Raw genomic sequence first — 25,026 nt, forward strand, 5'->3', positions numbered from 1 at the left:
GGCCTCAAAGCTTGCTGTTTGTCCTCACGGGAGACCCAGGAAACCTGCCTCCCTACTGCTCCCCACCCACGCTGGGCCTAGTGCCCAGAGGCCCTGGTCCCCTCCCCAGCCCAGAGGTGACTGAGGTGGGCACAGCAGCAATTCATTTTCCCTGTAGATCTGGGGTCCATGAGGGTTGCCTCACATCTGGCTACCCAGTCTCCATTTTGGAGGCAGCGGTGGAGGTCATCCTTGAGATGAAAGTCATATGCTGTTGTTGAGGTGTTGTTCAGGTCTACAGAGACTGCTCTTACCCTGCATGCTCTGCTTCGTGGCCCAGTAACGAAGAGGGAAGCATGAAGAGGGCTTGTGAGGTGGGAGGCCACTGTGTGGTCCTGGGCAGTGGACAGAGACAGATCAGTGTTGTGTCCTGGCCAAGGGTGGTTCTTGATGGCTTCATAGGAGCCAAGGATTCTAGAGGTCTTCAGCTTCAGGATCTGAGTGAGCTTGGTCCTTCCCCTACAAGTTTGACATGAAGGAGTGCAGGACCAATGGCCTCTTCAGAGCGTGAGAGGACAGGTGAAGTCTACCTACTTGGTTTCCAGTTGTGACCAAGGTTGTTTCTATTGCCCCAGAGTTCAGCTAATAGGCTCTTCTCTCGACTAGGAACCTGGGTTCAGCTTCAGGTGACCTCTAGTTCTACACTAGACATAGGCTCTCAGGCTCCTGCCCGTTCCCTTCCATAGCTCTAAGTTTGGGAATGGTCTGGTAAAGGCCTCGAATGGCTAGCAGGAATTTAAACTTCAGAGCCAAGTGAAAGAAAAAGCCTCTTTACTGCCCCTTCTGAGGCAGGCTCTCCAGCTGGACTTCAGGCTCCCCGGCTGGTCTCCAGGCTGGTCCTGCCTTCCAGGGGCTCCAGCAGCCCTTGGCCTTGGCCTCTGCCTCCCCTAGCTCTTACTACCTTGTCTTCCTCACCACTCTGGCTCCCCTCTTGTCCTGCTGGACCCTGAATCTGGCAGGCTGTGGGGGCCACTTGAGGTCTCTTCAAGGTCTGACCCAGACACTGGCAATATCTAGCCTCCACTCAGGACATAAATCAGGCTCCCTGTGGCTGTGGGGGTTGTGGGTGGCAGCTGAGCCAGTTAAGGGAGGGTGTTGGGGGGGGCAGTCCTGGTTGGTACATGCTGTGTTAGCAGGGAACGGTGCCCAACTGCAAGCCAGGCAGACCTGGTGCTGACTGGCCCTGTTTATCCAGCTTGGAGCCCCCACCTAGGAGACCAGCCTTGGGGTAACCAAGCAGGAAACCTGGATCCTTTCCCAGTGTGTCAGGGAGCTGGAATACCAATACCGTAAAGATAGATGGCCCTCATCTAGCTGAAACCAGGGCCAGAGAAACAGTCCCCAGGGAGAGATAGAGACCCCACCTCTAATCAGAGCGATGAACTGGCCCTCTGCCAGGATGGTCACATAGACTCCTTCCCCAGGAATGAGAGGTACACACCTGCTCTCAAAGAGATAGATGCATAGTTTTTTAAGGGAGGACTCTCTCTCTCCTGAGGGACAGACACACAGAAGTAAAGTCCCGCTCACACCCTAAGGTGGCCAGACATACAAGGCCTTTGCAGAAGATGAACTTAAATGCATGACACTTAAAACACAAGAAGGAAGGGCAGATCCCTAAAAATCCTGAGATCAGGCAGAGGACATGAGCACCCAGCCTGGAGAGGCTGACAAGCTGGGGCCGGGAGTCTGATTTCTCACGATCCTTGCCACTTTCTCTACTGTCTTTCCCACTTTCTCCTTCGCTCGGCCGCTTCCTCAGCCACAGAGGCCGGAGGCAGGAGGTGGAGGAACCCTTGCTTTTGGTCCCAGGGGACCTTGTCAGAAAGGGACAGCTGGTCTTCATTGCTCCCATGGCCTAGATAGAGGGTCAGCAGGAATGGCTCTGACTCTCCAGCAAGGATGGCCACCGTCAGGAGCCCCCAGCCTGACGTCAGTCCCGCTCATTGTTGTTGCTGGGGCTTGAGTCACGCCTTGTGACGCCACTGGGGTCAGCTCTGCAGCAGCTGGAGTGGCCTTCGGGGCCAGCTTCAGGGCTCAGTTCTCCCCCTGGGTACACCCCAGGATGAGGTGGGGCCATCTGAGGCCACATTCATCAGGCAACGCCAGCTGCCTGCTTCCAAGGACTTGGGTTGGTCTTCAAGGTCCCTCCCCAGGCCTTTGCTGCATGCACGGCTGATAGCGCCCTAGTCAGTGGCCTGCTGCCTGGCTGCTGGAACACCCAACTCTCCCGGAGGAATCTGCTGCCTCCGAGCTCCACTCTCAGCCTTCAGTAAGCCCTCCCTGCCGGCCTCTTCCCCTTCTCCAGAAAACCCTGGAGCTCCGCGGCTTCCTGGCACCCCCCCGCCCCCCCCCCCCCCCCCCCCGCCCATCTGCCCGAGTTGCTGTCCTGTGCTCTCTGCAGTGGCCTGGCCTTTCTTATGGTGTCCAGTCACTTCCCACCATTCTGAGAATGGGACTTGCTCCTTCTCTTAACACTGGTGGATTTCTTGTCTATTTTGTTTTGGGATGGTCTTTTTTGCCCTGTGATCCAGGCTGGCCTCGTGTGGACTCCACAGCCCGGGCTGGCCTTGATTCTTTTGCCTTAGGCTCCCAAGGGCTGGGAGTACAGGCCTGTATTACCTAGCCTGGTTCCCTCTACTTTGAATGTGTCCCTTTCCCTTTCAGGCCACCGGAGTCTCCCTGGGATGACAGCAGTAGCGCCCTCCTCACTCTTTCTGGCCCCACAGAACCTGCTGTCATTTCTTACAGACCATTTATTTTTCTTTCCTTATTTATTTATATTTGGTTTTTCTTTTTTCTTTCTTTTTTTTTTTTCCGAGTCAGGGTTTCTCTGTGGTTTTGGAGCCTGTCCTGGAACTAGCTCTTGTAGACCAGGATGGCCTCAAACTCATAGAGATCCGCCTGCCTCTGCCTCCTGAGTGCTGGGATTAAAGGCGTGTGCCACCATCACCCAGCTAAACAACTGTATCATGATCATAGGGGTCAAGGCATAGGATTGGAGAACTCATGCCACATACAACCATTCTTTTTGGCTAAGCCTGGACCATTCTGACAAGGATGGGACTCAAGGTTTGGGTGCCCTGGAAGAAGTCAGGAATGTCTGAGGAGGCAAGGCTTTGCCAGCATGTGAAACCAGAGAGACGAAAGAACTCAGCTCAATGACAGGTACCAAAGGCTCAACAGGGAGGATGGGCTGTGGGGCAGGGAGAGGAGTGATGTAAAGAAGACAGGCATGCTATAGGCCTGTCATTTCAGTGCTGGGAGGGGGGTCAAGAATCACAAGCCAGCCTTGGAGAGAGGCTTTATCAAAATCACCCATGCAATACCAATACTAAAAACAACAGCAACAAAGTGAGCAAAATCATCGGTAGAGAAGAGCCAGCCGTTCTGGGGCCCTGGCAAGTGTCTGAGAGTTTGCAGAGACAGGACACAGCTACATGCATGGGAGGAGGCGACAGATGTGAGGGATGGAGGTTTATTTATTTATTTAATATTTATTTATTATGTATACAATATTCTGTCTGTATGCCTGAAGGCCAGAAGAGGGCGCCAGACCCCCCTACAGATGGTAGTGAGCCACCATGTGGTTGCTGGGAATTGAACTCATGACCCCTGGAAGAGCAGGCAATGCTCTCAATCACTGAGCCATCTCTCCAGCCCGGGATGGAGGTTTATTACAGGGAATATTTTACAGCGTTGTGACGAGGGCTTAAGAGCTGATGGCAGCAATGGGAAAGCCCGGAGAGCAGAAGGTTTAGTTTGAGTCCGAATGCTGCAGTTTGGGGACTCAGAAACTCAAGAGAGGGCTGATGTCCCAGCCCTAAAGCAGTAAAGAATGCCCCTTGCAGGAGAATGGGGCTTTGATCAGGCTATACCTGATCAGATGATGCCCGCCACACTAGGGATGGCCGTCTACTTCATTTAGTCTACCACTTTCAAGTGTTACTCCCAACAGAGACACCTTCACACGTGTCTGACAAATGTCTGGGTGTGTTCCAGTCAAGTTGAAGGTGACACATACAGTTAACTATCACTGTAAACCAGGGCACACCAGTGAGCTCCAGTTTCATGATCCGTAGGCTGGGGCTGGTGAGTAGAGTTTTATCTCTCTGAAAGGCACAGTTGTGGATAAGTCAGTACTGCAGCGTCTCTCAAGTGCAGCCATTCATGACCGCTAGCTACCAGGGCAGAATGGTGTCCTCGGTGGTGCCAGCAAAGAGCCTGAGATAGAGGAGGGTGGAGTTGTGGCTTAGTGGTAGAGAATTCACCTAGGATTCACAAGCCCTACGTCAGTTTCCAACACACACACACACACACACACGCACGCACGCACGCACGCACGCACGCACGCACACGCACGCACTCACAGGTGGTTCTAACCCCCAGGAGCCTTATTGTACTTACTCCTCCCGATCGATCAATAGAGTGATCTTTTATGCATTTTAGACTCCAAATTCAGCAGTATCCTGCGGCTTAAAATTGACACGGTGGAAAGCTGGCAAAGATAGTAAAAATCAAGGCGGTTCCATGCTGCTCGGTAGCCTTTCTAGTTGGTGAGGCGTATTAGCAGTGTGTGTGGAGGGTTCTGCAGAAGGCAGACAGGTGAGCTGCACCCGTTTGAACTTTAGGTCTTCTCTTTGCTCAGTGATCTAAGTAAGTGACTTAGCTTCTCTCATGGTCAATTTCTTATTCTAGATACAAGACATTCTTTCCACTGCTTTGGGAGACGAAATGTGTTTGGAACAACTCAGGAGTGCCCCCTGTCGGAAGCTGAGGACAGCACGCCCTCCAGGAGCCAACAGCAACTGGCCAAACCCTGTGGGCTCTGGGTTAACAACCACAAAGTCAACTAAACACGCTCCGAGAAATTATACAGCAGGGGCACTTAATTTGTATTCGTAGAACATCTTATAGATCACAAAGATCTTTCTTGTGATCCTTCACAGAAGCTCTCCGTTTTTAAGGGAATTTTAAAAAGGGTGATATCAGAGAAGCAACCGCGTAATCGTTAAAAACAAGACTGTCACCTGCTCGGTCATGATAGAACACCGAGTAGTGCTTCTGTACGGAGATAACTTAGGGAAATTAAGCTTCTTTTTCGAAATCTCCCTGAGGTTCTAAGCTCAGGGAACCTGACTGTTAGGCACTTTAGGCCAGCACAAATTCGGCCACCCACTGAGCGTCGTGCAGCACACCGGCGTGCGCTCATCTCCAGGGAGCCCCTCAGACGTTAAGGCCTGGATCTTGGGGTCCCGGCTGTCTTAGGGCTGTCAGCGTCCGCCGGGGACCACGCCTTGGTCGCCGATGACTCCGCTCGGCCACCAGAGGCAGCGCAGAGTCTACCGTCCCTTCTTTCCCTCTTGTCTCGATGGCGGAAGTGGGTTGTACCAGCCCAAACAGCGTTCTCGCTGGCAGGAGTGAATAGACTAGTCCAAATGAGGGGGTTGTTGTTCTCATCGAGTCTTATGGCCCGAAGCACGATCAAGCAAAAGAAAAAAACTAGCACTTAAATATGGAGCACTATAAGAGCTTATGTGGTTCGTGCGAGCTTCCCGACGCTGCGGTTGCAGCTGTGTAGGGCTGGATCGAGCCGAACTGGGCCATCAACCACCATAGACGCGGTGGTTTCTTCCGGTTCCGCCCTCCGGCCGCGGAAAACTTCCGGTCTGAGCGAGGCTCTGGCGGAGGGGTCGCCGGCCCGGAGGAACCTGTGTTGGGTGTCCTGCTCCGGGGGGGAAAAGGTGTCCGAGACCGGTCCTTGTCGTCTGCGTTGCTGCCCCGAGACGGCGCGAGTTCGCGGGCAGTGACCCTGACGTCCGGTCCGAATTCTCGGTACGGATCCAAATCGCCTGTTTTTGCTTTTAGTCTATTCCCGAGCACTCCGCATTCGCGCGGGGGTTAGAGCGGCAGAAGAAGGGGACTCGAGGCTGCGTGACTCCTGGTCCAGTCTCTACACGCAGGGTGGGGGGATTGGCTTGTTCTAGGTCAACCAGACTTCAGCCTGATCTTTAGGGGGACCAGAAGGAAATGTAAACTGCCTAGGGCTGGAAGGAAGGGGTGGGTCCAGGAATACTGGAACTCGGGAAGTTGCTGGTGAGAGGGAGAAATGGAAGAAAGGGCTGACCAGAGCTGGGAATTGAAGGGTGGTGTCAAACAAGATAATGAGTGAGACAGCCATCGCATCCCTGATCCAAGAGAAACAAACCCTTGGAAGAACCTGGAATTCTGGGTCAGGATGCATTGAGCAATTAAGAGAGACAGTTTATAGTGAGGAATAGAATATAGTCCCCTTCCTGTAGGACGTGTCCAGTGGGAGAGACAAAAACGCTCGGTGGCACAGGTGCCTAAGCTGATGGCCAGGTGAAAGGGGGTGCCCCCTACGGCTTTATGTCTGGAGTAGAGGTACTTACTACTTAAGAATAGGAGACAGCCCAACACTTGGGAAGTTGAGGCAGAAGATTCCCAGGAGAGTGGTGGTGGATCTCTGTACGTTCGAGGCCAGCCGGGTCTACAAAGCAGGTCCCAGGACAGCCAGGGCTACACAGAAAAGCCCTGTCTCAAAGAAAAAAACAAAACAAGATCAAAAAAAAAAAAAAACCCCACATAAATAACAACCAATCAACCAACCAACCAATCAATCAAATGAATAAATAAATAAAATAAAAAACCCCTGCTAAAATTGACAAAGCAGATACAAAAACTAAAGCCAGTGGGTCGAAACCCGAGGCATTGATTCCTTTGGTTGAAGAAGTAGCTTAACTATGCTCTCCAGAGGAATCTAAAGATGAGGTGGTCTGTGTGCGAGGCGGTGAGAAGTCACTAAGAAGCCGCAACAAGTAGAGTACACACACATCTTAGAAACATAACTGCTTGCATTTCCTATGGGCTCAGTGTGTGTTTTTTGCTCTCTTTACGTGTATGGATATTTCGCCTGCCATGTATGTGCAGTGCCCACCAAGGAGTCTAGCTGGCCTGGGAGGTGTGTGGGTGTGGGGTGTGTGTTATCTGGGTTTGAAAGCCTAGCCTTCCCAGCTCTCCGATGACTTGGTAAAGGACAAAGAGTGGCATCTGCCCTGCAGCCAGAGCTGACTTTCTCATGTAGAGATTTGATGTTGACACAGGGTTTCAGTGACTTTGTCGCCCTTGGGACAGAGTCCAGATGCTTTAACCTGGCCATTAAGGTCCCAGAAAATTGACTCAGGCTTTTTTTTTGTGCTCCCGCTCATGTTCTTGCCGTTGTGGGGCCGTTTCCCTTGCTGCCCTTCTTCCCCTGCAGCTTCCTAGGGCAGAGCCCCTGGGCTCAGGCTGACTCTGCCTGCTGAGGAGGCACGGTGGCTCTTCACTGACCTGCTAGACAGAGTGCCACAGATGGAATGCAAGTCCCACCTCACCTGATGGTTGGACTGGGGACCTTGAGGCTCTGCCCTTTGCTGGTCCCAAGGGTCTGTGGGTTTTCTTATAAAGTGTGCTGCCAGAACACACAAGGGCCAGGAGAGGCAGAGGCTGAGCCCGGTCTAGCAGAAAGTGGACAGGACCTTCTAGATGATCTGACCTGGTTCTTACAGGCTGCCCCTGAGAGGTGGGGTGAAGCTTCCTGCCTTTCACCTTTGTTCTGGTGCTGGCTGCAAGATGAACTGTCGATCAGAAGTGCTGGAAGTGTCAGTGGAGGGGCGGCAGGTGGAGGAGGCCATGCTGGCTGTGCTACACACAGTGCTCCTGCACCGCAGCACGGGCAAGTTTCACTACAAGAAGGAGGGCACTTACTCCATCGGCACCGTGGGCATCCAGGATGTTGACTGTGACTTCATTGACTTCACGTATGTGCGTGTCTCCTCTGAGGAGCTGGACCGGGCCTTGCGCAAGGTTGTTGGGGAATTCAAGGTAGGTGGGTGGCCTAGCTGATGGCAGGTGGGCCTGCAGTGTGTACCCCTCCACCCTGGCAGTGTGTACCCCTCCACCCTGGCAGTGTGCTGGACCAGCTTGCCCTCCCTTCCAAAGACCAGGAGTCCTTCTTTTTGGTTTTGTTTTGTTTTTCGAGACAGGGTTTCTCTGTAGCTTTGGAGCCTGTCCTGGAACTAGCTCTTTAGACCAGGCTGGTCTCAAACTCACAAGAGATCCACCTGCCTCTGCCTCCTGAGTGCTGGGATTAAAGGCATGCACCACCACTACCTGGCAGGAGTCAGTTCTTCAGGCTCAAAGAAACAAATGTGTTGAGAGCTCCGTTGGGGCTGGGAGGGTGCTCCTACTTTCTCTGGAGGAAGGGTGAACTGAACTACCTCAGCCCCTCAGCTTAAACAGTGAGGTAGCTGAGAGGTGGTCCCTGCGCCTGTGATCCTGACCACCTTGTCTCCACAGCTGTCCGTGACAGCTGTCTCTTTTGTTTCTTCCTCGTATAGTTTGGGTCTTTCCCATCTGGCCTGAAACTGTCTAAGAGGGGAAGTGCCTGGCTGAGTGGCTTTCTCCAAATGTGAGGTCCCTTTGGGCACTGTGACCTGTGCTTGTGTGCATTGTGTAGGCAGGGAGAAAGGGGTAAGGGACACACCAGGCTGCGCATGGTGGTCCCCATTCCAGGGATGAAATGGCACTGTGGATTTTTAATATTTTTTAAGGTAGTATATCGGTGGGTTTCATCCTGACATCTTTATACATGTATGTCATTGTACCTTGCTCTTATCCATTCCTCTCCTAATGCTCGCCTTTCTCCCCTAAATAGTCCTCCTTTCATGTCATGCATGTAGGTGTGTGCATATATTTAATCTAGATTTCGCATATGAGAGACAATTTGTGATATGTTGTCTTTTATTTCTCCCAAATTGCCTTCTTCCCCTCCTCATTGGCAATGTGAGTTTTATCTTTGTCTTCATTGAGAAGTCTAGTTTCAGGGTATTGGAGGGAAGTCCTTCCTCTTCCTTGTGTTTCTCCCTCCCTCCATTGCTGTGTTCCCTGAGCCTGTCCGTCCCCAGGCCCGGTACTTACTGCAGGGGCTGCACAGCCAGGTGGATGCCCGCTCTCCAGGGCTGCAGCGCTCACACTTGATCTTGTGAGCTCAGGCAGGGTGAGGTGTCCTAGTCATGCTTCACCACCGAGAGGCTTAAAAGTAGGGACTAGCTGGCCATGGTGGCGCGTGCCCTTAATCCCAGCACTCAGAAGCAGGCGGGTCTCTATGAGTTTGAGGCCAGCCTGGTCTACATAGTGAGTTCCAGGACAGCTAGAGCTACATTGTGAGACTCTGTCTCAGAAAGGGGGTGAGTGAATGGGAGCCAGAGCCACCCTCCCCACTTAGCAAGGCAGACCTTGGGCAGGGGACACCGCAGAAGATGAACTTAGAGTGACAGTGGTCCCTGACTGTGGTTTCTGTACTACAAGGACTTAATGATTAAGATGTACTTGGTGTTTGAATAGAGTGTGCTACTATTACAGAATTGTTAGCCATTGTTACTACCAGTCAGGGTGCGTGACTGTTTGTCAGTGGAGGAAATGACTGTACTCACCGGAGAGACATCTTTGCTCTCTGTTGCCCACGGGCCTGGAGCAGTAGCCATGGGACAGCAGAGGTAGAATTATTGAGTGTTTGGTTCCATGTGCTTCTCAAAAGAGAGCAAATGAAGCTGCCAGGTCTGTTTTGTCCTCCGCTTTTACTAGCTCCATCCCTTGGCATCCGCTTCTCTAAACCAGTCCCTAAGGCTCTGCTGTTCTTAAAGAGAGACTGAGGTTGGGTAGTCATGAAGTAGAAGAGCAGGTAGGCTTTTTCTGGGGAGGAGTTATTGCAGAGTTTTCAGAAGAGATTGTATTTTGTTTATGTGTATGCGTCTGTAAACATTTGCCATGTGTGTGTGTATGTGTGTGTCACGTTTGTGTCTGTGTGTGTCACGTGTGTGTCTATGTGTGTCACGTGTGTGTCTATGTGTGTGTCACGTGTGTGTCTGTGTCACGTGTGTGTCTATGTGTGTCACGTGTGTGTCTATGTGTGTGTCACGTGTGTGTCACGTGTGTCACGTGTGTGTCTGTGTGTGTCTGTGTGTGTCACGTGTGTGTCTATGTGTGTCACGTGTGTGTCACGTGTGTGTCTATGTGTGTCACGTGTGTGTCTATGTGTGTGTCACGTGTGTGTCTGTGTGTCACGTGTGTGTCTATGTGTGTCACGTGTGTGTCTATGTGTGTCACGTGTGTGTCTGTGTGTCACGTGTGTGTCTGTGTGTGTCACGTGTGTGTCTATGTGTGTCATGTGTGTGTCACGTGTGTGTCTATGTGTGTCACGTGTGTGTCTATGTGTGTGTCACGTGTGTGTCTGTGTGTCACGTGTGTGTCTATGTGTGTCACGTGTGTGTCTATGTGTGTCACGTGTGTGTCTGTGTGTCACGTGTGTGTCTGTGTGTGTCACGTGTGTGTCTATGTGTGTCACGTGTGTTCAGGTGCCTGTGGGAGCCATCAGATTCCCTGAAGCTGGAATTAGATGTGGTTGTAGACTTCCTGGTGGAATGTTGGAGCTACTAGGGTCCTCTGCAAGTGCTGTTAACCAGTGAACCATTTCTACAGCCCCTGGTTGCGGGGACCCGAGTAGGGTGGCAGAAAGAGAAGGCCCTAATGTGACATGGAAGTGACAGTGCTGTGATCACAGTCTGGAGTCACAAGATCACTTTGGCAAGTATGCATATGTATGTGTGGGTACATGAGCGACGTGCATACGGAGGCCAGGTGACGTCATCCCGTGAGATGGTCTCTCATTGGCCTGAAGCTCACAGAGCAGGCTAGCCTGGCTGGCTGCCCAGTCCAGGCATCCTGCTGCCCCCGCCTCCGATGCTGGTGCTATAAGCATCCACACTGTGCCCAACATCTCTGTGTGACTCTGGGATCAGACTCCGGTGCTCAGGCTCGTGAGCCAGCTCTTCCTTCCCAAGCTGCCTGCTCACCCGTGGGCTGTTTCTTCTCTGAACCTCATTTTACTGAGGTAAAATTATCTGTCCCCTCTGTGATTTTAGAGAAGCAAGTGACTTTGAAAGTTCTTGGCGCAGAATAGGTGTCTCTAGACCTGGTAACTCCCTTGAGCGCCCCTTCCTCTACCTTCACCTCCCCATGCTGGGGTTATAGGCATGCACCCTGTCTGAGTTACTTTTCTGTTGTTGTGATAAGACATCACGGCCAAGATGTGAGGCTCACGGTTCCAGAGGGTTAAAATCCATGTCCATCATGGCGGGAGCATGGCATCTGGCAGGCATGGCCCTGAGGTGGCAGTTCCACGATCACAAGACAGAGATGGGTCTTTGAGACCTCAGAGCCTGCCCCTAATGGTACACCTTTTCTAACAAGGCCGCACTTCCTGTCCTTCCCAAACAGTTCTGTCAACTGGGGACCAAATTTATAAACTTGATTCAAACGGCTAAATTTGACTCCCTGATCCCATAGACTTTTGGCTATATCATAATGCAAGATGTAGTTAATTAAACTTCAAAGTCTCCATAGTGTTTCACAGTCTCAACACGATTTTGTTTTTGATTTTGTTCATCAAGGTGGGGTTTCTCTGTGTAGCCCTGGCTGTTTTGGAACTCATTCTGTAGATAAGGGTGACTTTGAACTCAGAGATCCTCCTGCTTCTGCCTCCTAAGCTATGGGATTAAAGTCGTCACCACACCTGGCTTTAACAACATTTTTAAAGTCCAAAGTTGTCTCAGACTCAAGGCTGTCTCTTACCTGTAACTCCCTGTAAAACCAGAAGCGGATCACATAATTCCACACACAGTGGCATGGGACATTCGTTACCATTCCAAAAGGAAGAAAAGGGAGCTCAGCCAGGTAATGCAAACCCAGCAGGGAAGACTCGGAGTCTGATGTCGGAGGACTGAGATGACTCCACCCTCCCGGCTTTGGTGACTGCACACTTCTGTCTCTTGGGCTGCTTCCACTCCGTGTCTTTTGGCTCTGGCATCTCCAACCTCATGTAGTAGCCAAACAATCCAGGCTTCACTTTCACAGGTTCACACAGTGGCCCCTCAGGGCCTCTTTGCAGGGACTCTTCTGCCACACGCTTGGCTTCAGTGGCTCTCCTTAGCCTTGGAGGAAGATCCCACAACCTCATACTGTGTATCCTCCATGACTCCAGAGCCAGGACTATGTGAACAGTACGACTAGGTTTGTGGAGAACCCTGGCCTCCTCGAATCATTTTCACAGCAACTTTGGTTTGTTACGTTTTAGGAGTAGAAACTCCCTCCAGCTTTTCCTTTGTACAGATTGGAAGCTTAACTGGGCAGGGTCCTCCCTGAGGTCCTCCTTCATTCCTTTTTGGATTAGGCCTTTAAAAAAATTCTCACCTCTTTCAGTACAAGACCAACATTAAATTTCCTGGTGCTGTTTTTCTCCTCAAACTCTACATTTTATTTTATTTTATTTTATTTTTTGGTTTTTCGAGACAGGGTTTCTCTGTGGCTCTGGAGCCTGTCCTGGAACTAGCTCTTGTAGACCAGGCTGGTCTCGAACTCACAGAGATCCACCTGCCTCTGCTTCCTGAGTGCTGGGATTAAAGGCAAGTGCCACCACTTCCCGGCCAAACTTTCCATTTTTTATTTTGCTCCACTTAAACATTTTCATTGTAGACCTGTGTAAGAGTGGTTACTAAGAACCACGTGACAGTCTATCAGACTGTCTTGAACTGTCCTCTGCTAACAAAATTAGTTTATTCCTTTTAAATTTAGCCGCAGGTAGATCCTTAAGGACAAGGGCAGAAGGCAGCTACATTCTTGGATAAATATGACAAGAATGGCCTCTAGCCCAGGTGCTAATATTGTTCGCTTTTGAAACTTGAGCCAGACCTTCGTAGTCTACATTGCTTTTAGCACCATTGTCTTCCAGACATGCACTATACCCCATTAAAACCTGCTTACAGTATTCTGTTACTTTCCTAGTTCAGAGTCCCAAAGTCTTCCACATTCTTCTCCAAAACAGTATGATTAAACCTGTCACGCATTACCCCACTCCTGGTACCAACATTTTTTATTTGGTTTTTGTTTTTTCGAGACAGGGTTTCTGTGTGACAGCCCTGGAGGTAGCTCTTGTAGATCAGGCTGATCTTGAACTCACAGAGATCCACCTGCCTCTACCTCCCGAGTCCGGGCATTAAAGTGCTGGCATTAAAGGTGTGTGCCACCACTGCCCGGCCTCTGGTACCAGCTTCTTTATTTTTCTCTTTCCATGATAAGACACTATGACGAAGACAGCTGCTGAAAGAATGTTTGGGCTTCCAGCCTCAGAGCGAATTTGTAACCCTCAGGATGGGGGGAATGGCAGCAGGCAGGCAGGCATGGTACTGGAGCAAGAGTTGAGAGCTCAGGTTGAGACACAACTGTGAAACAATTTATTGGAAATGGCACAAGTCTTCTGAAACCCCAAAGCCCACCCCCAGTGACCTCCTGCTCCAACAAGGTCGTGCCTCCTCCAACGAGGCCATGCCCCCTACTCTATTCCAACAGTTCTTGTGAGGTTGATCAGTGCAGAAGAACTAAACAGGAAACCGGGGTCCCAAGGTAGTTGAGCACAGAGTGCAAATCCTCCCAAGGCTCGCTTTTAATCATTACAGCTCTTGATAACAGGAGTTTGCAGTTCAGCAGAGAAGCCTGGTCCTCAGGCCAGCACCTTCAAGGTTATATAAATGTCTGAGGCATGGGAGCAGGCTTTGCCCTGTTTTCTAGAAACCAAGGAAGGCCTCTGGCACTCCCGTGCTTCTCAACTGAGGAATGCCACAAGCAGGCCCAGGCTCTTTGTCATTCCTGAGAAATACAACATTGGATGCTTCCGTATCCATGCCACAGATTCCTTATGTCCTCACATAACCTTAATTCAGACCCCAGCAGTTCTACCAGCTAGAGACCAAGTGTTCAAATATATAAAATATAGCCTGTGGAGGCTAAGCTCATTCAGCCCACAGCATAGCCCCTGGTCAGAACACAATAGCTCATTATGTATGAGTGTGTACACTTGTGTAGGTGTGCACCCGCACCTTAGCTCACGTTTGATACAGTGCCACTTCTTTTTTTTTTTTGGTTTTTTTTTTTTTTGGTTTTTCGAGACAGGGTTTCTCTGTAGCTTTGGAGCCTGTCCTGGAACTCGCTCTTGTTTGAGGCTGGCCTTAAACTCCCAGAGATCCATCTGTCTCTGCCTCCCAAGTGCTGGGATTAAAGGCGTGGGTCACTGCTGCCCAGTGGTGCCACTTCTTAAAGCTGAGCAGGGCAAGGAGAAGGGTGTTAGTTTGCCTGAACCTATTTTAGGCGAGCGGTATTTTCTGTCACCTCATACAAGTCCTTTATCTTTTATAGGTTTAATTCCCTGCCATGTTTAGTGAGTAGGGTGAGTAGAGATGGAAATGAATTCCCCTCCCAAGGCCATGGCCTGCTCATCTGTTCTGTCTTCCCCAGGATGCACTGCGAAATTCAGGTGGTGATGGGCTAGGCCAGATGTCCTTGGAGTTCTATCAGAAGAAAAAGTCTCGCTGGCCTTTTTCGGATGAGTGTATCCCTTGGGAGGTGTGGACGGTCAAGGTGCATGTGGTAGCCCTGGCCACGGAGCAGGAACGGCAGATCTGCCGAGAGAAGGTGGGAGAGAAGCTCTGTGAGAAGATCATCAACATTGTGGAGGTGATGAGCAGGCACGAGTACCTGCCCAAGATGCCCACGCAGTCAGAAGTGGACAACGTGTTTGACACAGGCCTGCGCGATGTGCAGCCCTACCTCTACAAGATCTCCTTTCAGATCACTGATGCCTTGGGCACCTCTGTCACCACCACTATGCGCAGGCTCATCAAAGACACCCTTGCTCTGTAGGCCTTGCTGGGGCCTTGGCAGCTCCTTGATGGCTCTGGGAGTCTGATGCTGAGGTCTCGGGGCTCTGGAACCTGCTCTAGATTCTTGATGAGACTTGAAGAGAAGTTCCAGGTTTTGTGGTTACTAGCCTCTGGTGACCCTGTCACCTTTGCAGTGGTTCTGTTTTGGATGCAACCTTTCCACACCTCTCCTGGTGGGGTCTCTTTCTACACTGTACAGAACTACCATGAGGGTTGCAAATAAAGTTAAGATGTGAGTTTGGCTCAGCTGTCTTGGCTTGTGTCCTGCCATGAACACTTTGTGACATTCTCATGAGGACACATGTATTCCGAGGGCATTCCAAACTGAGAGAAGTGGGTTGATGCAGTTAAGACGATGGAACTTACGGTGTTAGGCATTCATATGTCGGTGTCCCCCAACCAGATGTGACTATGACTTGTCCAGTGAGTGTGACAATGGGTGCTTTGTCTTTATAGCACATACACAAAATTGTTTAACTCAGGGTATTTAAGGAAAGGTGGTGTCTGGTGACACTGCCCAAGTTGACCTGCTTCACTTAGGGCAATGCTTGGGAACACACTCATTTTTACACAGGTGTCCTCTGTCTCCACCGCTACACTCTTCACTTATTCTGTAATTTGGGATGCTGTTGGCTGCATTTGGGAGATCTAAGCCCAACTGAGTGAGCTGCCCATATGAAGCTGGTTGGGTCCTGGCCATGGTCCTGGAGCGGGGAGCTGGGATCATTTCCAGGTCATGCACATGGTATCCTCCTCAGTCTGTGGGCACTCTGGAGGATGGACGTCTGCGGGACTTAGAGCTAGAGAAGGCATCTTTACAAGCTTCCCTGGCATGCTGCAGTTGCAGTGTTCCCTGTTTTCTTCTGAGGTATTGACTAGAGGTGACCTTTTCGGGGGGGGGGGGGTTGAGACAGAACCTTACCAGTAGACCACAGTCTTGTGGTGATTCACAGATTAATAGAAATGGGTTAATATAATATGTCAGAGTTAGCTAGAAGTATGCCTAAGCTATTGGCCAAACAGTATTGTAATTAATATAGTTTCTGTGTGATTATTCAGGTCTGAGCAGTGGGGGAAATGAAAGCACAGTCTGCCTACAAGTGATGCTCTAACGGCTGAGGCTAACACTCATGGTCTGCCTTCCACTTCAGGTCCCGGTTCTTGTACACCCACTCAGGGTAAGGAGGAAAGTAGCTGAGAGCATGCCTGCTGCTCAGCACCCCTGTGTGAGCATGCAGCTGGACGGGGTCTTTTAGGTGCGCACGCTCCTTCCCAGAGTTGAGGTGTTGAGTGCAGCTCCTACGAGGCAGTCCCAGAACTGGCGGTACAGGTAACTCTACCATATTGAAAGACTGAGAAAGGCGGAGCCAGCATCTAGGGCTGCTGTGAACACATTGCTTACCATTTTAAAATGCTTCTTATCAGAAAAGCATTTCAGATAGGACAGATTCAGACATAAAAGACCTCTAAATGATAAAAAAAAAAAGACCTCTAAATGAGACACAGTATGTTAAAAAAAATGTACATAGGCTTGGGAGAGAGAAGAAAAAGTATAAACAGTTATAAAATGAAGCAAAGTCTTTAAAGAGACAGTAAAAGTAATATAAAAGTGCAGCCATAGATTAAAGGAGTAAAGAAAAATAAGCCATGTAAAGATGAAATATACACAGAGTCAGGATTATGTATATTGTCAGGTTTCTTTGAATCTTTTGACTACAGAGAGATACTTGATTCTGGGGGCTGCTGTTAAAACCAACATATATATTTTAAAGGTACCTTGACTTCAGAATTTGGGTCTAAGGATTTGCTGCTTTGGAAAAGAGGTTCTGCTTTTGTTTCCACAGAGGACAGAAAGCTGTGGATTCCTTACCAGCTAATACGGTTTATCAAACAAGATCCCCTGAAGCAATGACCCAGATGGTCCAACATCCATGACAGCTTCAGGACTGCTGGCTGAGATGAACCTGCCACACATGATGTTCCATGAAAGATCTGATTAACAGCATCCCAGTCAGCAGGAAGTAGTCTAGAGGACAACGCCCAAATTCCCTATATGATTGTTTATAAATGTTTATTTACATTTAAAAGGAATATGCTATAGAGATGAATACTTTGTTTTGGTATGGATTTTGGTTTATTGATACAAATTTAAGGTCAGTTTTGTTAAGTGTATATTTTTGCTCTTGATTAATGTGTTTATGCAATTTATTTGAAAATGTAATGTATAATTAAGAAATGCAGATTAATAGATAGTCTATAATAGTCAAGCTTATAGTCCAGGTTAGGTTTTCTAGATGTGTTTCAGATTTCAGATGGATAGGTATTCTTCAAACCTTTCAAAAACTACAGAATATGGCATTTAAAATATTTTAAGAATTTAGGACTTTTCATGACAATGAGGCACATCTGCTCCTGGCAGCACCAATTACTTCAAAAGGATGATAGGCATTGAAGAGGCTGCTTATGGAGTTTGTTAGCCTTTTGGGCAAGAAACTGCTCTTGCCTGGACTGCTTGATGGTATGCTGTTTCAACTGGAAAAATGACTGCTGAACTTGCCTAAAGGTGAGACAGTCCTTCAGGATTCCTGCTTCATGAAAGAGTCTGCCAGACATTCTGCAGGATACAGAGAAAGTGACTGACAAACTGCCAATAGAGGTGAAATGGCCTTTCAGATTTCCTGCTTCATAGAAAAGTCTGCACGGATACTATAGGTCTGTAGGCTGAAGATGGATGCCCCAATGTTACAGAAGAACTTTGGGTGACTGTCGAGGCAGTGAGATGTCTCTGTCAATTCTAGAATTTTGGAAGTTGCTTACAGTGCACTTCCTTTTAACTTAGGTAATATATCCTTCTGGAGTCTTTGATGGAGTTGAAGAATAGATAGTTATAGTTTTCCTTACTTATGATAAAAGATAAAGTATATATAAATATTTAACTGTAAGTCTTGCTGATAGCTATTTTGTTATATGTAATTTTACTATGTTAAAGTTAAAACCTTCCTTTTTATTTAGAAAGAAAAGGGGAGATGACGTGGGATTCCCCTCTGTATGCTATGAATATGTTATATTACCATTGATTATTAAAGAAGCTGTTTCATCCAGTGGCTTAGTAGAGTAAAGCCAGGCGGGAAATCTGAACAGAGATATATAGAGAAACTCGGCAGAGTCAGAGAGATGGCATGTAACTGCTGAAGGAGAAAGATGCCAGCTGCTAGCCAGAACCTTACCGGTACACCACAGCCTCATGGTGATTTCACAGATTAATAGAAATGGGTTAATTTAAGATATAAGAGTTAGCTAGAAATATGCCTAAGCTATTGGCCAAACAGTGTTGTAATTAATATAGTTTCTGTGTGATTATTCAGGTCTGAGCAGTCGGAAACGAAAGCACAGTCTCCGCCTGCAGACGGGTCTCTACATAGCTGAGACATTCCTGGCTGTCCCGGAACTAACTGTTTAGCTCAGGCTGGCCTCAGACTCAGAGATCCACTAGCCTATGTTTGGGATTAAAGCTGTAACTTATTTTTTGTTTTTGGTAAGAGGATTTTGCCTATGTAGCCCTGGCTGTCCTGGGTTTTATTCTGTAGACCAGGCTGGCCTTGAACTCAGAGATCCTCCTACCTCTGCCTCCCAAGTGCTAGAATTAAAGGCATGTGCACCACCACTGTCGGGCTTAGTTGTTCTTTTTGAGACAAAGTTAAGTAGTCTGAGCTAGCCTTGAACTCCTTATGTATTCTGACCTTGGATTTCTTCTGTTCTATGCTGGCATTGCAGGTGGATGCTTCCTTGCCCTCTTTTATGCCGTGCTGGGGTTTGAAACACAAAGCCTTCCATTGGGCAAGTTGCTAGGCAAGCACTCTGCCAACTGAGCTACACCCAAGCCTCTTCACAGTGACTTTATTTTTGAAAAGGGAACTTAAGGGGTTGGAGAGATGACTCAGCTGTTAAGAGCACTGGCTGTTCTAGAGGTACTGAGTTCAAGTCCCAACAACCACATGGTAGCTCATAACCCTTTGTAATGGGATCTGATGCCCTCTTCTGATGTGCAGTCATACACACAGACAGAGCATTCATATTACAGAGAGAGAGAAAGAAAAGGAACTTAAAATTTGCTAAAGGATTTTCCAGGAGACCTGGGCAGGCTTCTCTGCATCCAGATTGTGTTCGACTCCCCGACCCTGGCTGGGCCGTGGGTATCTAGCTGGCAGGGGCTGTCTTTTAAGGCAGTAATAGCCCATCCTTCTGGAGCATTATGATTCTCATGAGAGGGGAACAGTGGGCTAGGTCTCTGCTCTTTTTAAAATTATTGTTGTTGTTATTTGGTTTTTCGAGACAGGGTTTCTCTCTAGCTTTGGAGCCTGTCCTGGAACTCACTCTGTAAGATCTGAGTGCAGGGATTAAAGGTGTGCACTGCCACTGCCTGGCTTAAATTTTTTTTTGAAATAATAATAAAATTACATCACCCCTGCTTCCTCCCTCCAAACCTTCCCATATAGCCCTTGTTCTCTTATCTATGCTCTCTTCTTGGTAAATAGGACGTGCCTCAGGGCACCTTGTTCTACCCACTCTCTTTGCCCTGTGGTGTGGAGGAGTCCCGTGTTCTGCTTGCCTGCCCCGAGGGAAGGATTTCCATATTTGGACCCTTTGGGCTACCTGTTTGGCTGTGTCCCTGTGGGCTAGAAGTGTTGACCGTCTAGTTCCCGGACAGAAAGCTTAGTGTGTTCAGGGCCTCAACCGTCCCCTGGAGGGGGCTGTCTAAATCTCAGAAGCTGAAAAGCCCTGAGAACACTGAATCTTGGTGTTTTTCAAGGGAGGAAAGCCTTGGGGACAGACCTCCTGGACTTACCTGGAAATTTCAAATTATGGGCATGGAATTGGAGAACAGAAAGGCTTAGCCTAAGAATCTGGCCTGCCAGAGAAGGACCCATAGGGTACTCGGAGGAGCCTGGCTAGGAGGGGCCTGAGTTGGGTAGAGTGGGGCGGTAGAGCCCCGGGAGACCCGCCCCTTGAACACATCTCGGGGCCTCAGCACTCAGGACAGTGTGTACATCTGGGCAGCTGGTGGGAGCATGAACAGCTCACAGATGGGAGCTGCGGCCAAGGCTGCCTGGCTGAGCTGCTGTAACCAGTCTGGGTTGCCACTCCAGCCGCCGGAGGGGCCACGACTGGTGCAGGCGGTCGTACTGGGCGTGTTGTCACTTCTGGTGATCTGCGGGATCCTGTTCCTGGGTGGTGGACTCCTCCTCCGAGCGCAGGGCCTGATAGCACCACCGACTCGGGAAAGGCACGCATCCCCCGAGGCCGAGCCTGGTGCCTGTGGAGGGGATGACTCCTAGGTGTCAGCCTGTCCACCTCTCCACAGAGAGGCTCAGCCCCTTCTGTGCCCTCCAGAGCCCATTTCTGTGGAGCACAGTGGGAGGTCCATCCCGCAAACTCCTGTCTCCTGCACAGGTGAGAGCCGTGAGGCATAGGGAACGTGGGGGTGGGGCTGGAGGGTCCCTTCGCCTCTGATCATCTCTCCCACCCTGACTGTCCTCTACAAACAGACAGCCTTGTGCTCCCGCAAGCATAAAGGAAGAGACTGGCATGGCCTGGTGATGGGAGTTCTTTTCTGGTACCTGTGTGTTTCCCCATCCCTGCATCTGCCCAGTCCAACGTGCAGTGTGTTGGGCTCAGCAGGAACCTTTGTGCTGGAGACTAATTCAGCCTGGCCTTGGCTATCAGCTCGCTGCTCTCCCCTCCATGAAGCCTTTGTTCATGACGGGAGTGGGGAGACCAGGGCCAACCAAGCTGAAGGTGGAGGAGGGGAGGGGGAAGAGCCTTCACTCCCATTGGAGAGGAATCCCTGCCTGTTTGGGGGACCCTTGCAGGTAGAGAGGTGTGGCAAGGCCTCCTCCCCTGCCTCCTGCCCCTGGTAGCTCAGGACCAGCTGTGTGTTGGGGGTGGTGACGGCAAGGCTCCTGGCAGGAGCAGATGCTGCAGGAAGTAGAAGTGGGGCCGAGGATCCAGCTGTGGGGCTCTTTCTGGGTCTCTGTCTCTATGTCTCTAAGGACGGGAACCAGCTGGAGAGAAGGGCCTGGGTGGCCAAAGACAGAGTAACCCGGTCCAAGGCCACCTCAGACTGAGCCATGAAGGGGTGCTGTATGGGATGCCTGGGGACTTCTGTGAGAGGCTCTTCCTGGCCACTCTCACCCCTCCTGCTCTCAAGTTACCACCAAGAAGGCAGTGGTGCAGGGTGCCCGTGAGGATGACCTGGTGAGGGGCTGAGGGTGTGGGCAGGTGCAGCTAAGCAGCTGTGAAGCCGACAATGTGTGATCCTTGCTTAGCAGCTAAGGGTTTGGCACCAGTCCTGGCCAGCCATGCCACCCTGGCCTTGAAAATGGCAGATTACGTCAAAGATGCCTCCCCCATTGCCTTGGAGTGAAGATAGTCCAGGGAAGGGCAGTGTGTGTGTCTGTGCGTGTGTATATGCATGTGCACGTGTGTGTGTGCACGCGCGCACACACATGTGCATGCTCCTGGCATCAGGGTAGTGGGCAGCGGAACCCAGGGCACTGTCCCCACTCACTTCCCTGGTGGTGGGCACCAGAGAGCTCCTGACCAGGTTCCCCTGATACCCTCTGCTGCGGTCTCCCTCCGTGTGCCTCCTTCCCTTCTTCTCTCTCTAAATCCCTGCAAACCCCTTCACTGGCAAACAGAGAAGCTCAGAGAACGTTGAGAGGGAAAACAGACCCAGGAGACTGAGTGTGGAACCTGGAGCCCCGTGGTGCAGTTCCAGCTCTGCCACGCCCCTGAGTGTGTTATGTGGGGCTCCAGGTTCCAAGCTCAGTCTCCTGGGTCTGCTCTCCCTCTGCTTCCCCACAGCTCTGTGAGATGCTGGCAGGAGACATGGCTTCCCTTCCCGCCAGAAGGGAGCTGTTACAGGCACACATGCAACGTTCAGCTTGACCCCTCTTGTCCCTACTTCTTCAGTGGCCTTGCCAGATTCCGTTTTGGTCCTAGAACAGTCTTCAGATGCCAGGAGACAAGTCCTTACCAGCTGGGCGCAGCTTTCCTGGTTTGAACCTGAGGAATGGGGAGGGCCTCGGGGGATTGCTGAAGTAAACATGGATGGGAAAGATCCAAACCAAGTCCCTGTGGTGTTAGGGATGTGTGGCGAATTGGATGGCAGGAGAGGCTCTGTCTCCAGCACCGTCTTGTCTGCTCACACCCAGGACTGTGACAGAGCTGGGAGAGGGGGTAGGCCAGCTTCCTGCCTTTGATGTCCCTTGGACTCAGTGTTTGGAATGGGTACTGTGTGTTCAGAAGTTCACTACAGATCTCTGATCAAGGCTATTGGGTGGGTGGGGGAAAAGAGGGGTTTGCTGCAGTAAGCTCCTTTCAGAGTGGAAAGAAGGGGAGACTGGAGGGGGATCTGAGGGACAGAAGAGCCCATTGCACTCTGTTAGCCTGAGCCTGTGTGACCATGGCTGGGGCAGCCGACGGACTGGCACCCTGCCCTACCCTGTCAGTCTGATCACTGTGCAGGGCCCTGTCTGATCTCAGCTGACTGCCCAGCTCCCTCCAGTCAAGATAGGGGCACCATGTCTTACAGATGCTGGAGCCAGCTGTGCCTCTCAGAGAGCTCTCCCTCCACCTGCCAGCGCACCAGGGAACCCCTGCCACCCACCCTCACCCCAGTTGTGATGTAGATGGTGGACTGAAGATACCTGGACTGTGGTGACTCTGCACTCTGGGATCCTGGCACTCAGTGCTGCCTCTCAGCTGTTCCCTGACACCCGGGGTGGGTCCCGGAGACCCAGGCTCCAGGAACACTGAGTCTACAGTGACTGCTGTCTGCTCTGGGCACTGAATGACTTTTGGCGCCAACCACTTGGACACTAGAGTGTCCTCTGCCCACCAGGCCCCTGTGGACATGAGTGAAGCACCTGTCCTGCCTGATGCTCGACAGTAGTGTCCTACAGCCCTGCAACCTGTTGTAACCTGCTGCCGCTGAGAACCATAGGTTAGACCCTCCCATTGGGAGAGAGCATCAGCCACCCAGCAATGTGCCATCACTTTCCATGGCTTGCTATTAAACAGGCCAGCAATACAGTTCTGAGTGTGTGGTCTGTTTCCAGCCCTTGACCTTGGGATTCCTAGTTTGTCTCCTCGCTCCCCTTCCATTTTCCTGCTTCTAGCAGACTGTTGGTTTGTTTATTTCTTATGTATTTAGTTATTGAGATAGGATTTTACTTCAATAGCCCAAGCTGACCTGAAACCTACTGTGTGTTCTAGGATGAACTTGAACTCGCAGTAATCCTTCTACCTCAGCCTCTCAGGGATTACAGATGGCACCACACAGCTGGTTTAGAACCAAGAGTTTGTGAGGGTAGCTGTGATGTGGGCTGGAAGTGACTCTAGTGCCCAAATGTGGTCGCGCCCTGACCTCTTGGTCAGTGTGATCAAGAGTTTGGCTTTATTCAACCTCAGACAAGAGCTGGGAAGGGGCACCTCTTCTATGTGGCTCCCATAGGCTCACATGTTTGAATGCTTGCTCCCCAGTTGATAGAACTCTTTGAGAAGGATTGGTAGGTGTAGCCTTATGGAGGAGGTGTGTCACTGGGGGTGGACTTTGAGGTTTCAGAAGACTTGAATTATTCCCAGTTAGCACTCTCTCTGCCTGGTCCTTGTGCCTCACGATGAAAGCTCTCAGCCGCTGCTCCAGCTCATGCCCACTGTGTGCAATGAAAGCTCTCAGCTGCTGCTCCAGCGCATGCATGCCCACTGTGTGTGATGAAAGCTCTCAGCTATGGCTCCAGCGCATGCCTGCTGTGTGCTGCCATACCCTCCGTTCTCATGGCCACGGATCCATCCTCTGAAGCTGTAAACCCCAATAAATGCTTTCTTTTAGTAGTTGTTTTGGTCATAGTGTCTAATTATAGAAATGGGGGAGTTATTAAGAGGGAGGGGGAAAAAGGGGAAGGAAGAAAGGGAAGGGGAGGGGAGGCTTCGAGGGACACACTTGATTTCTTTGTTTCTTCTGTAAGCACCTCCTGATTCTCGGAGCTGACATCTTCTGCGCTCTGGAGCTGGGCTCAAGGAAGCAAAGGAAACAGCTTCCCCTCAGGGAGCTCTCAGCTGGCTGGAGAGTGGGGCTCAAAGACGGAAGTTAAAATAGATCACAAGCCATGCCCAGGTGGGGAGAAGCCAAGTCCTCAGTGAGGGAGCTGATGAAGACCACCTCACAGCCCTGGTGTCTGGCAGCCTGCACCTGGTGGAGGGAGAAGAGCAGCCCAGTGGGGGAGGGGGTGCCTAAGGGGAGTGAGCCCGGGGCAGGGGAAGTCAGGTGGCTGGAGGCTCTCACTAGAGACCTGGACCCTTAGTGGGCGGAGCACATCCGAGGGTGAACTGGATGGACTGGAAAAGGCAACAAGGACATGATGGTCAAAACCCTGCACAATGGCTGCCACCGGAGCCCAGGATGCAGGCTTTGTCAGTAGCTGCCTGGGAGGGGTGAGGACCATGACCGTGACACTGAGGTGATGGGTTGGTTATTCAGTCAGGACTGACTTCTCAGGTCTGACTCACAGAAAACAAACTGCTTGGTTTAGAGAGAAGTCTGGGGACTGGTCTGGACTCAAGCCCAAGCCGCAAGGGCATCCCTGCAGGCCGGCTTTGAGCAGTGTCACGTAGTAGTCGACCCACGCTGCCTGGGTGTGCAGTCTGGTAGTGGGTGTAGTGACTGAGGCCTGAGAAGGTGCTTGATTTCTGTGGCACACTTCCCATTCCCTCATCTTCAGGAAAATAGGAGATGAGTCAGGCTTGGGTTATTTTTTTATTTTTATTATTTTTTTATTTTTGGTTCACACAGTTAAGATGAACGCACAATGTGCTGCCTTCACCTGTGGCCCCAAATATGTCAGATAGCGGCCAAGTCCTGCGTCTGTGGTGAATGAACCTGAATCACTGTTCTCCTGAGAGTATAGAATGTTCCAGACCTTGGTCACACTATCTATTTGCTTGACTTGTGGCTGAGAGATACCACAAACTACAGGATCCAAAGCAGGGGCCTGTCTCCTCACCAAGCCGGGCCTGCTTGATTGTGGAGCAAACCGAGGCTCTTGGCTGCCAGAGGAGCATAGGTGGAGGGGCCTCTGCTCTCAGCTCAGCTCCA

General features: G+C 50.6%; 2 protein-coding genes across 2 annotated transcripts; both read left to right on the forward strand.

The window, feature by feature from the left end:
- The first annotated feature begins 2,229 nt into the window (after window positions 1–2,229).
- Window positions 2,230–15,106, forward strand: Atg101 (autophagy related 101). Its single transcript, XM_075960717.1, has 5 exons — window positions 2,230–2,311; window positions 3,022–3,207; window positions 4,738–5,874; window positions 7,608–7,923; window positions 14,446–15,106. The coding sequence occupies exons 4-5, from the start codon at window positions 7,672–7,674 to the stop codon at window positions 14,848–14,850; spliced, it is 657 nt and encodes a 218-aa protein (XP_075816832.1). The 5' UTR covers window positions 2,230–2,311; window positions 3,022–3,207; window positions 4,738–5,874; window positions 7,608–7,671; the 3' UTR covers window positions 14,851–15,106.
- Window positions 15,107–15,234: 128 nt separating this feature from the next.
- On the forward strand, window positions 15,235–23,765 carry Smim41 (small integral membrane protein 41). The gene is made up of 2 exons (XM_075960718.1): window positions 15,235–20,321; window positions 22,465–23,765. The coding sequence occupies exon 1, from the start codon at window positions 19,940–19,942 to the stop codon at window positions 20,204–20,206; it is 267 nt and encodes an 88-aa protein (XP_075816833.1). The 5' UTR covers window positions 15,235–19,939; the 3' UTR covers window positions 20,207–20,321; window positions 22,465–23,765.
- Window positions 23,766–25,026: the final 1,261 nt, after the last annotated feature.

Source organism: Microtus pennsylvanicus, chromosome 2 (assembly GCF_037038515.1).
Source record: "Microtus pennsylvanicus isolate mMicPen1 chromosome 2, mMicPen1.hap1, whole genome shotgun sequence".
NCBI lineage: Eukaryota > Metazoa > Chordata > Mammalia > Rodentia > Cricetidae > Microtus > Microtus pennsylvanicus.

Coding starts and splice junctions, on each gene's coding strand:
- Smim41 (XM_075960718.1), top strand. CDS start 19,940: ATGAACAGCTCACAGATGGGAGCTGCGGCCAAGGCTGCCTGGCTGAGC.
- Atg101 (XM_075960717.1), top strand. CDS start 7,672: ATGAACTGTCGATCAGAAGTGCTGGAAGTGTCAGTGGAGGGGCGGCAG. Junction 7,924..14,445: donor AGGTTGTTGGGGAATTCAAG/GTAGGTGGGTGG, acceptor TGTCTTCCCCAG/GATGCACTGCGAAATTCAGG.